Genomic DNA, 13,650 nt, shown 5'->3' with positions numbered 1-13,650 from the left:
TTGATCGCGAACATAATGTCTATTGATGCAGTTAATACAGAATTACAGAGATTAGCTTAAGCTACTTGTATACTGTGTATTTAACATTAATGCAATTATTCATAGACAAAGGCTGCATGCATCGAATAACAATAATGAATGAAAATATACTCGTAGTCAATTTGTACGTTAAATTAACATTAATATGCAATGAATTTAAATAGTGTTCTTTCATTTATTTTCGTTATTTGGTTGAAAACTAAGAACGTCATAAAGAATAAAAGTGAACATTTTTGATGAAAGCTGTAGTTAATGCATGCATATATAGTATGATGATGACTTTTGTATACTTATATAGTATGTCGAGAAATTAAACACATGCTAAATATGTGGCCAAAGACTTGTGTACTACGAAGACCTTTGAAGATCTTACCGTTTTTGTATCATAGTAAGCGAGATGAGATATTAAATTTTACTCTTATATTTTCTCTCAACGTACCAAATGTAAAACGTAAAAAAAACATAATTGTAATATGTACCTAAACCGCTTGCCATCCGTAACCAAGTTAATATGCGGACAGTGTATCGTGTTGATGCTGGGCCGTCTGAGTTCTTATGTAATAATAGGGATTACAGTATGCAATTGCTGCTTTAAAACCCTGGCTGTTATGGAAAATATTTTAATGCAGGATTCAAGATTGGCAAGATTCACAGAGAAACAAGAACGGTTTCAAAAATATATTCACATAAAAGTATTTAATTTGAAATTCCAAATTACAACTTTCTTATTTGTTGATTGTATGTTACTTACAACTATATTTATTTTTTTCTGTTTTTAAATGTAGATGAGTCCTAAACTTCGTGTTATATTCTAATGGATTACAAAGCTATATACAGCTCAACCAGTTGTGAATTTGTGTGATTTTCACATGTTATTATTCCAGCGATTCGACTAAATTGTGAGAGTAGGTATCTAACTGTAAGCTGTATTTTTAAGAAGTCTGGTTTTATTTTTATAATTGCTAGTTTGCTATGTATTGCTTTTTATGTCACTTCTCTCATATATAGTGATAATTACATACTTAATCCCTTATATAAATTAATCAGATTAATATTATATCTATAGGTATATATAGTATTGTTGCTGACGAATATACGCGTAAGGAAAGTAATTTCCAAGTGTGTCACTAGGTCCAGGCGGACACCTTTCTCCGGCGCCACAGAAACAACTAAAAAAATATTTTACGGATCAATTCTATAGAAAATTACGTACAAGTTGTGCTTTAGTTCTGCTTCGATAGTTCTAACTATTGTTTGACGACGGCAAAAAGTTATTATGACCATATTATTCTGTGATATATGTGATGGACATATATCACAGAATAATATGGTCATCGACAGAAATTGTTAATTTGTCTAGTTTCGGATAATAAAATAATCAATTTGATTTTTGTATGATAAAATAAGGAAAATCTATTTTGATTAAAATATATTAGAATGGGCACGGAGAGAAATATTTTTATTTGGTTCACAAATCGAATAACGGACAGACTGGCTGAAAGGAGACGGGAAGGAGAGAAAACAATAATATTATGATTAGTCCTGGAATATAAATAAAGTAAGTAAAATAAACTAATAATTTGATAAAACCTTTGAGCTAAATCTAAATGTTGTATATTTTAAAATGAAAATGTCCATATACCCTAAAGCTCTGTTAAAATCCATAGAACGTTCATAAGGATCATAATATGAAAGAATTAGGCACATAGTACACGTTCACACCACACGTATTGTCAGACGTTGAGTGTAAACGAGCCTTACGGAGTTTCCTGCGTTTCTATTCATAAAGAACTTTTGTTCACACCTACCCGACAATATGACTCTACGCTATTAGTAGTGTTGTAGTTGTAGTTATACTGGGGCTCACACTCAGCGGTTTGGTTACGTTTGGGTTGAACGAGCAATTAGTGCGTCACTATACTTACTAGTACCTATATCAATAAATAATGTAAAAAATGCATCTTTTGTGTGCGTTTCTTCTTAACATAGATAATAGATAACCGAAATCCCATCTAAATAGGATGAATAGTTTTAGAGAAAATCGCGGACATACAAATATACATACATACATATTACAAACATAAATCAGACAGATGAGTCACATGCGACAAAGCGGTCGAATACAGAACCTCCTTTTTTAAAGTCGGTTAAAATTTAAAGGTGGAAATTTTACCATTTTAGATTAAAATAAGTAATAAGTTATGCCTTATTTATTATTCATGTCATACCCCAAACCATTTTACAGAAGCTGGTTTGTCGGCTCTCAACTCTACTTAATTTAATAACATCTACCACTCTAGGCTGTCCATTATAAGTGTTACGAATATAACTTAAATAACATATAGTGCAGTCTGGAGACAGTCGTAAAGTTGAGTACGAGGATTAACTAATGACAATAACGTATAGTATAGTTGTTCGGTGCGGGGCGCTTGACCCGGTCGAGTTCATTGGTCGCCGGCCACGCGGCTGGCAGCGCTAGCCATGCTAATTAATAGCCTTCCCTTTGACAGGTAACCTAGCTTTGAGTTTAGTTTTAGGTAATTGAAGATATAAAAAGATGATTTCAAAAGTATGTGAAGTCTACCAATTTGCACTTGGCCAGCGTGATGGACTTTGATCTCATTCTGAGAGGAGACCCGTACTCAGCAGTGGGACAGTAGTGGGTTGATGATGAAATAAAATGAAATCGAAGGTAGAAAAGGAGTTGTTAGGCGATCGCAATAAACAAGTGACTTTGTGTAGGACCGTGTAAGACCATAGACCCAGGCGAATATCTACATCCGAGGATTAGGTTGGACTGGAACTCAGACTTTTAAGCTAAAATTGTTGCGATGCATAAAGTAACATAGGAATTTATTTGGAGGTATTATGTAATGTTTTACGATGAAGACTTCTATATTAAAAGGCTTTGACGGCAGGTTATGTCTTTATTATGGTTGATGCTATAATGTTTATTACGCCTACCTTAAAACGTGTCTTTTTGTTACGATTTGTATGTCGTAACGTAAATCATATGATAAAGTTATATTATTTTTCTTTCGTTTTATGTTATTTTTATTTTTTATCTCTTTCTATTATAGTATTTAATTTGTGTTGCAATTATCCGAATAAATGTTTCTTTCTTTCTTTCTTTCAAACTACAATATTGAATACTTCTAACAAGCTTTGATACAAACTTATATTACCTATAAAGAGTTCATGATCTCTTCTTCGTTTTGACCGCATCCTTTAGTTCGAGTGATGTTCATTGAACTTTTTACTTTGTTGTTGTTAAGCCAACAAAATGACTAAGTTTCCTGGTATTGCTTATGAAGATATGATCGTTATTGTTTTTTCGATTTGACTTATCGTATTTTTTGTTTCTAATCATATTTATACAAACAATATGTTTATCTGCTTGTCAATACACAATAAACGTATGTAAACGTGTGTCTTAAACGACCATATTAATTCTCTTTTTCATTAATAAAGTGCTTATTTGCAAAATTAAGATATAGCAAATTAACTATACATTAAAATTAATTAAACAGTAACGTAGAGTAGTAGGCATTTATTTCAATGTATTTTTCAGTGGTAGAGTTTTATTGACAATTTATCCGGTTTATGATTTATCGCTCATATTACCCAGAACCTAAGTAGTAGTTATTATTAAATATAATGAATTATTGCATAAACTTGCTATCAAACATTTATGAATCAATAAAAGGCATTTAAAATAAATAAGGCCTTTGTTATCCCTGCTATGCCCTTAGGTATTGCACGTGCGGTACACCATCCAAGCATTACGTTGAAATACTTTATTCAGCTAATTTATGTATTCGTTAAATTAATTTATGTTTGAATTTACTACATTCTATTTTTATAAGTAATAAGAAAGTGAGAATTACTACCTTTTCATGTTTGAGATCAGGGTTAAAAACCGAAAATAAGCATCTATGATGTCTTCTTATGTGCGTATTACAAAATAATTTTATTTATCACATGCTAAAATGGTAAAGGGAGATATCGTGACGGATCCTACATACATAAAAGTTCTCAAAAGGTGTTTAAAATTTATCAATAAGCACTGAACTAGCGTGATAGACTAAACTAAGCCCTTCTCATTCCGAGACGAACCCAGGCGTGGAATACTAATGAGTTGATAATGATGATTCTTATTAAGATCCAATTTCCATAATTCATTTTCTTGTACCGAAGTATCTAATTAGCCGACACGCCGACACTGCCTCGTTCATCATGCTCATAATGTACAGTAAATATGATGGATTGCGAATCCGATCTGAGCCTTTTTGGGGCAAATATTTCTTCCTGTCAGTACTCAAGTCAGAGCCGAAATCGAAAAGTGCGCTAATGTCATATCAATGATTATGATAAAATTAATCGTAATATTTTTACTGCCACTAAATATTACGTACGTACATATCCTTGATTAGCTGGGTACGGTCTGTGCCTGCACGATCATCTTATGATAATACAGGTTGTATAGAAGGATACTTTATTACAGTATAATTTATCTGCCGTGGCCCGTGTCTGGCACGTTCAGTGTCTGTAGATTAACGCCCGTCTAATCCATATTATTGTAAGCAGACATTATCTTTCGATCGCTGGTAGAAAAACATTAGACACATTATACACAGATTATTAAAAACGTCCAATAAATTGACATTATCTCTGTTAACAAGGCAAATAACCACATTTCATAAGAAGACGCTAAAACTACTTAGAAGGAGCTCATTTAAATGCTGTGTTAAATATTACTTTGCAGGTCCTTTCCATATAGGCATTGTAATTCGATCTAATGTTTACGTGGGAAGTGACTGAACGACTGACCGAATTCTTGACCCACATTATTTTAACCACAAAACGTAAACCCGCGTGCTCACTGTTGATCGATTTACAATTTTTGCTTATATCACCTTGATATAAAATATAGATGATGAATTTATTCGTAAAATCTCTATCAAATAAAAAGGTACCACGCTCTTCCAATGTGAGTTACATTGGAAGAGCGTGGTACCTTGGTAATGTGAGTTACATTGGAAGAGCGTGGTACCTTTTTATTTGTGGTGGTGGGAAGTTCTAGGTTTTTTTTTTACTATGGGAAGAGGCCCTTTCAATTGAGAATTAAGGAATATAATAAAAATAAATAATTACATCGATTAATTTGAAATATACTTGGATTGTAAGATATTTTTTAAGGATTCGATAAATTAGATAGAAATAGAAGTTAATTATTGTATACGATATTAAAAACAGATGTATGCTTACTAGTACAAAGTACTAAAAATAATAAAAGAAATAGGGTTTCGTTTTTACCCTTTGAGTACGGAACCCTACAAATCAAACGACGGACAATGGTTTATAAAATATTTCTAAGTGTAGTCTAAGCTTTATATCACAGCCTTAAATGTATGGCGTGTCGGTTTTGAGAAATTGTTTATAGGTGACTAGGCGATCGGTGAAAGTGGTTTAGAATGTATCCCGTGCTTATCGACACTCGGAATGTATTGTGGAGACGAACAATAACCAGTAATTACCTGGCCAATGATAAATGTAACATGTGTATTCACTATTGTGTATTTCGGCCGACCTATTGTATATGAGTGGTTAATATTTATTAATGGAAAGTATTTACAATAAGTTATGATAAAGTCTTATATGGTTTTAACACTGATATTTGGGATTCCAAGGGTATCAAATGTAACAAAATGTTTGTTCACTTGTTAACAAATATATGGGGGCAATGCCATTTAACCTTTTGGAGACTAGGTTTGATTATCTTGTTAAATTAAATTTAAAAGAAATGAAAAAATGCCGTTACAAGTTCAGCTTCCCACTACAGGTAAAATAAATAAGTTAATGTAAATATTTCGTTTGCGTGTACTTAGAAAAGATCCATAAAAATATCGTACATTATTTTATCAAAATAAACAATAATGACCTTTTTTTTCTGAGGGGGAAACCTTCAAATGGGGAAACCCGAGGACGTGGGAGCGACGCCGAGTTATGTGGAATTTTTACCACCCTAAAACCGGTGGTCGTCCTCAACGCCTATTGGAGAACTCCGGGATCTCCGATGGAACTCAATCGGAGCCCTCCAAGCGCGATGCCCCGATCGCGCTCTACCCTGGGGGAGCAGATTTCGCACCTCCCGCATCATTAAGTGTTTACGACGGTATGCGACCACACATACCGCCGTCCTTCCCGGGGTCGCTTACTGGACGGTTCGAGCTCCCACTCTTGCCGCCCGCAACCTCGGAAAGCCCCCTTTTAGTCGCCTCTTACGACAGGCAGGGGATAGCGTAGCCCTATTCTGGTGCCGGAACTACAGGGACAAAACAATAATTACCTAGTTATTGAATAGTAAAAAAACAAAATCATATTTTATTGCGTTATTTCGTAAGGGAGTCTTAATCCTTAGGAGTACCAACGTATCTGTGACCGACTTCAGGTAGATCTCTAATCTTATCAGGGTTTCACTACAGATGTCCATTGACGGCAGTGGCCACTTATCATCAGTTCCACAGCATGCTCGGTTACTTTTTCTACATTATAAAAAGAAGATATCTACCGGAAAGTTATGCATCTAATAAACTAGCAATGTCTACGTAGAAGCAGTTTTAAGCTGATATCGGGAAAGCAATTTCTCAAATGAACTAGCGATATCGCCGAACGTGATTCCGTCTGCTCAAGTCAATCCGAGGTGGAGCGTACCGCGGTATCGCACCGTGACGGACTGTACCGTTACCCGACACACTACTCCGTGCCAACTCCTTAATACTTATATTATAATGACAAGCTACAACCGTAAATCGTTAGCTTAATCATTGTATGTAATATTATATGTTTGTTTTGCTACACTGTTTTTCTTTGTAATAACAGTAAGTGGGCAATCTGGAGTTAAGTGGTCACTGGCTGACCGGCTGTGACCACTTACCAATTGTACCATGAGGACCACCTTGCAGTATTATTCGTCGCCAATGAAGTACGCCTGGAAGTAAATTCGGTCACTGAATAAGTCACAGCACATTTTGTTGATTAAATGCAACTGACCCTTTTTTGCCAAACATTTATATGTATTTGGGCAAAAATTGGATAGGCTGATAATTTAACGGGCGTAATCGATCAATTGAACTGCCAAATTCGGGCGACGATATAATCAATGTAAATTTTCTTTTTAGATAAAATATTGTAACGATTTTGAACGAAGAATTTGTCATATTTTTGGACTCCTCAGGCGAGATAGATAAAATAAAAGAAATACACAAGAATAAACATGATTATAATAGGATGCCTACCGTTAAAATCGCCTATTCTCAATACTTTTATAATGATAAGCTTGACCACAAGTGTAACACGGCCTGGACTGATAAACTTAAGCCAGTAATTATGAGGCACAGATATTCAATTGCCCATACTTTACTACTAATCATTGCCACACTTAATACTTTTATAATGATAATGATGGGGAGTGTAACATACTTTACTTTACGTGTAACAATATAGGGTACTGAACTGATATCGTCATATATTGCTTAACTGATTTCTAATAATTATAGGTTTTTACTTAATCGAACTTTTTACAGTATTTTTTAAATTTTAAAAATAACTGTATGTTAAACAGTTATTTTTAAGTACAATTACAATTTTAGATGTGAGCAATTTTTTTGATGTGAAACATCTATAGCCGCATGTAAAACCGATTTCTGGCGTGGCGACGCATGCCGTGGCGACGCGTCGCCATGCTATACGATGGTATATATCGCTGACTGAATACAATAGTGGCAGAAGACAAAATTCAACAATTTGAGAAAACGTACAATAAAGATTCGAAAACTAGTGCGCGCGCACAAAAAAGCTCTTACTGACTGTATGTTATGGAATATATAGTTCGTGTTTGGTTTATAAACATCTTCGTTATAGCTTCAGTTGCCGGCAGTAATAGTTTTAAAATATTTTTTCTTATTTTATTTAATATGAGGTTCAGAAGATGGCGACTCCGAGTTGTGCCAGTATTGCATTGTTTGGTTTTCACTTTTTTGAGTAATGCTAGAAATTATTTTATAAAAGTAAAGAAAATAAGAATACATTTTCACGAAAAAGTAACTAAGTAGAATACAGACTAGAAGTGCTCCTCAATGGAATCGTTAAATCGTAAATAAAAGTACCATAAATGTTAATTTAATATTTATTAGCATACTTTTCAGTCTGACGGACGTATTGAGAATCAGTTTTAAACAAATCAACAAACAAAATTTAGTTATTGTACTTTATGTTTGCACTTATAAAAAGAAACTCTTAAGAAACAAAATATAAAATCCACTATAATAGCAATATAACAAAAATTAACCAACATAAATTAATCAAAAACTTCTTAGGTTGATTCAGTTCAATATACTCTCAAATCACAAAAAATCACCCTTTTGATTCCAGTAGGAAATTATAGTTCAGTTATTGTACTATTATGTTTGCACTTATAAAAATACTACACAAAAAAAATATATAAAATCCACTTTAGCAATATAACATAAATTAACCAACATAAATGTATCATAAACTTCTTAGGTTTCAGTTCAATAAACTATCAAATCTCGAAAAAATCAGCCTTATGATTCCAGTAGGAAATTATTAGTTACATATTAATTAACAATCTCAAAAATAGGTACCTAATCAAATAGTAGACAAGAACGTAAGTTCTTTGAAAGAGTAAACATGTAGGAATTTTGTGGAAGTTTGATTTTCCAAATCAAAATTCCACAAAATATCTACCTAAAATTAACCAAATCAATCATGTTTCAAGTTTTGAAAAAAATCTGCATAACATCGTGGTATAGTATTGGAATTAACTAAAGACATCAAATCTTGAAATTTTCTTTGGGAAATGGGTATCTTATCAGGGTAAGCTTTCTTCAGTTGCGCATCTTGTATAAGTCTTAGTTGTTTTCTAGTTCTGCTGGATCTAATGTTGACCGTTTTGTAATTATCATCTTTGTATGAAGTCTTATAATAGAAGATACCCGATTCTCTTTTTCCACTCGTAAGACACAAATGTCGTTAAAATTAAACTTCTCCCCACGTGTGTTAACATTAAAATTGGTTGCAGTGGTATCTATGAGATCTTTCAGGTCAAAAAAGAAGCTATGATCTAATTCATGCACCTTAAATGATTCGCCAGATTTTCGTGCTGTTGAAATTAAAGTAGCATATTGCGATGGTAGATATATTGGGTTAGATTTCAACGCTTTCTTGATATTTTTTTCGATTAATGAATGGCTCACATCGCCTTCGTTTTGTGTATGGCCAACAACCAAAAATTTATGTGTAATTCCTTTTAAGTTAAAATTTGACACAGCATAAAGATAAGCAGCAATTATAAATTTGTTCTTTCCTTGACCACCACAATTATCGGAATACAGTACAACTTCTACTTCGTCGACATCACTAGAGCAGCCAGCAATATCCTGTCTTGAAGCACACATTTCTAAGTAATGCAGTAAGCAAGATCCTATCTCATTAGAGCCTTTATGTCCTTCACCTTCATGCCAAATGTAGCAATTAACTGTGCCCAATCCTTTCTTATTCAAGTCACATATGGTAAAATTGTATGTGGACAATTTGCTTTTATAATAAAAAGTCGAAACCTCACCTTTCGGAGTTGGTAAAGCGGCCTGAAGATCGAAGCATGCAACTCTGTAATTCTTAGAAATTTTTGTTTTAACTTCTTCTTTCTCCGTTCTAGCTATATTTTTTTCCTCGTGGTGTCTCATGTACTCGATTTCTATGTCTAATCTTTCACCGTAATCTTTATTTTTGTATGATTCACAAAACTGGCATAAATCTTTTTTTGGCTTAAAAAATTCGATATTAAATTCAAAATTAAATATTTGTCTATAAATTGAGAAAGTAACGAAGTCACGATTTTCTTTTTGACAATCTTGCTTGTAATCTCTGTATAGGTCCATCAGTGTTCGTCCGCCTTCTATGTAATTTTTAGAACTATCTGCACGCGTGTAGTGACTTTCAACTGTAGGAATACTAGAAATATGATTACGAGCACCGTCTTTTACTTCTTGAGGTATTGTACCGTGTTTTTCATGTTTGCCTCTTCGATCTTCTGAAGTGAAGCCTTTCTCTGTCTTTTCAAGTACAGTTCTTATGCATCGGTTTGTTATACCTAGAGTAGAAGTAAAAAACGTTTTGCAGACGCTTACTTTCTCTTGAGCCTTGTACATAAAAAAAGTATGGTTTAATTTGCGAGCTGTTCGATTTTCACGTAAAACAGGATATCTATATTTAGGTTGAATTAGTTCCATAGAATTTGCAATGAATTGTCTTTGTCTGTTAAGGTCTTTTAAAGACCAAAACGATTGAAAATATTCCTTACGTTCATCTTCGCTTATTTTTAGTGTGCATTTACGTCTGCAAGAGTCAGTGCAGGGAAGCCCTATTGTCCTTGAAGGCACCAGTTTACCTTTTTTTAAAGTTTTATACTCCTGTCCAGAATTACGTAATTCTTTTGCTCTATTTCTTTTCCACAGTGCAGGATTTGCTTTTCTTTTGCGAGTTTTCGGCTTAATGTTTTCTTCCTGCACAATTTCAGATAGACTTGATAAACTTTCATCAGATTCAGAAATTCTAGTTTCGATCCTATCAAGATTTTCATAATCAGGGTCGGCATCAGAGTCGTCAATCTCTGACTCCGAACTTAAAGACACATCTGTTAGAATCTCAGAAGTTGGTATTAAATTGACTTCGGAGTAATGGTGCTCCGGAGACACATTGGTGGGTAAATCAAGTAGAGTGTCATATCGCGAAGGGCTATCTAATGGAGATAGATTTAGGGGCATTTGCTGTTTATTAGGACTTTCACAATCAGTCAAATCGTCTTCTATGGGTTCAGTTCTAAATTCAGACGTTGGTGGCAAAATCGAAGGACTACCAGGACTAATATTATATATAATGTTATTTGGATCGTTTGGCGTGTCTTGCTCATACATTGTACGGTAATTTATAATTTTATCTGTATCTAAAGATGCCGAGCTTTCGTACAATATTTCTCCCTCTGGCACGCAGAAGAACGTTGGTCTATCGTTTTCCAAAGAGATAACACTTTTTGATTGTTTGTCCAAGCTTTCAGGTTGACTTTGCGAAAACTCGAAATCTGATGCAGTCGATGGTGAGTCACATAAAATCTGAGATACATTCGAAACACAATTTTTTCCAAAGAGATCCTTCATTAAATCATAATCAAGTCCGGAGAAACATTTGTTTTCAATTGTGTTTCTAGCATCACTCAATTTTTTTACACCAGGGTCACTGACTGATGAACCAGTCTCATCGTGTTCACTTTGACAAGGGTTTTCTTTAGACCTGAAAAAAAAAACAGTTATAGTATATTAATCCATACTCGATTCTTTGCGGTATTAAGAAATTTGCGTTATATTACACGATGTCAATTATATTATTTGTTTTTAAGAGCGACCTTGATAAAAAACATTTGTCAATTAAATCTTCAAAAGAATATTTTACACTTTAAGGCAAATTATACGCTGTATTAAGTTTTTACTAGTGATACCTCAGACCAAATAAGGGGCTGAGAGTGATACATTAAAAAACATTACAATAGAACATAACAATCAGCTACGTATAATATTTCTAGCTGGATTGTTTTCGAACTGTACGTACTTAATAATTATTTTTTTTAGGCAAACAAGTGTCTTTCACATTTCACAGTCATCATCATCAGCCGAAAGACGTCCATTGCTGAACATAGGCCTCCCCACACATTTCACAGTATGGTTACATTATGTTGTATTATTAATGGTGATTATTTTTATTTAAAACAAAATTAATGACTACTTACCGTGGTACAGCACACATATTTTTGTTTGGCATCATTGTTATCAGAATTACACCAGGCACAACTAAAAAAACTTCGCGATGTTTGTGCAAAACTGGCACAACTCCGAAGTGTCACTATTGCACAACATTGAGCGTGCGGTAGCCGCGAGCGCATGTGGCCGACTAACGATGAGCCGGTGTTGCATGAAAGAGATGCAACATTATCGTTCATTCACTAACGACACTTACGCCTCCAACTGGGTAGTTTATGAACTAACGAGTTAGGTCTTTAATGCATAAAATAAAGTACCTAATTTAGAACAACAATTCATTACTAACTCAAATTGCAACAATTTCGACTTGTGCCACTAATGTATTCAGTCAGCGATATATACAGTCTATATGCAGTAGTGTGTACGGTGTGGCGACGCGTCGCCATGCGCAATCGAATTCAATAAATAGTCATCGTTATCTGGAAAAAAATCGTAATATTTTATTTTATCATTATGACATATTTAGTTCCTATCACAATATGTTCTTTTCTGCATATTACTTTTACAAAATAATGTCGATGTTTCACATCTGCCAGGCGTCCCGTGACGGCTCACATTTTTTGACTTGATTAGTTTTCAAAATTTAGCTATTTTGACTTTAGCAATTTTCTAGTTCTACAAACTCGTATAATATTTTTAACAGAGATCCCAAAGAGTAAGATTTCAACTCGTCGCGTATATTTTCTTTTTTTAACGACGTGATTTATTAGTTTAATCGTATAAGACATTCCCGTCTTATTCCAGCTTGAATTTTATTGGCAATCGTTAATCTTGGAGTAGTTTCAAGCTTTATTGCCATTGATTGCACATTCCCGGGCACCATTAGCCCGGGCGGCACTAAATCAAGCGGCATGACATCTCGGTACTGTTACTCCATTGTCGATATAATACCATAAAAATGTACTTGTAATCTGCCAAGAGGAATGTGATCGAAGAAACGGTAGCATCATTATGGCAATCACCCTCCTATCTTGGGTACAGCGATCAGAAGCGGCTGTTTGCGCTGCATTCCGTATTTTTATGCACCTACATTCTTGCCAAGTGACATCTGTCGTGTACTGATCGAGTATGTTCCCGTGATAGACGTGTGTTTACATTATTTATGATGGAGCTTAAATAGACATCTACATTGATGTCATCCATAGTCATTGTTCGGTGAATTTGTACTGCGTTAGCTACTTTTGGTTACTTAATTAACGACCAGGTGGAGTCAATGTAGATCTGATACTGATACTGGGTATATTTTTTTGAAATGGAAGTAACCATGAATAAGTTATGTAGAGACATAGTACATACTTCACTTACCTTAAGGAATAGCTTTAGGTTTGGGTCAGTAACAAATGTCCTGGCTATATATTTATCCATGATTACTAAGCATCAAGTGATGCTCGTTAGCTACATGCGAATTAATAATTGTAAACGTGCTGGGTTCGTGATTCAATTGCAGCGACCACCACACCCATTTCTGCTCTATAGTTATAGTATTAACTGTTAAGTCCTGAAAACAATATTAGTATCATACTACACACTACAAAATAAACGGAATCTTAGATTTATTTTCTTTTTCTGAACGTACTCGTACGCTACATATCAGCCGACTCTATTGGTAGCGCTTAGTCATCGTATAATCTGTTGTGACAGTAAGCATGACTTTTGAGTAAAGATGCCGTTAAGATGCTGAGTATCAAGGTCAAAGATAAGACATGTGAAAATATTT

At 34.2% G+C, this 13,650-nt stretch overlaps 2 protein-coding genes across 3 annotated transcripts in view; one reads left to right on the top strand and one right to left on the bottom strand.

Annotated features, from left to right (window-relative positions):
- LOC140750775 (uncharacterized) overlaps positions 1-13,650 on the top strand; it is a 61,854-nt gene that overhangs the window by 27,820 nt on the left and 20,384 nt on the right. The gene's annotated exons all lie outside the window — the stretch shown is intronic.
- On the bottom strand, positions 7,805-12,267 carry LOC140750748 (uncharacterized). Its single transcript, XM_073084458.1, has 2 exons — positions 11,903-12,267; positions 7,805-11,409 (listed from the first exon to the last, which is right to left on the bottom strand). The coding sequence occupies exons 1-2, from the start codon at positions 11,935-11,937 to the stop codon at positions 8,973-8,975; spliced, it is 2,472 nt and encodes an 823-aa protein (XP_072940559.1). The 5' UTR covers positions 11,938-12,267; the 3' UTR covers positions 7,805-8,972.

The sequence above is a fragment of the Epargyreus clarus genome, unplaced genomic scaffold (genome assembly GCF_041222505.1).
Source record: "Epargyreus clarus isolate Ecla_fem2 unplaced genomic scaffold, WU_Ecla_fem_2.2 ptg000003l, whole genome shotgun sequence".
NCBI lineage: Eukaryota > Metazoa > Arthropoda > Insecta > Lepidoptera > Hesperiidae > Epargyreus > Epargyreus clarus.
This window is presented reverse-complemented; position numbering and strand designations above follow the sequence as displayed.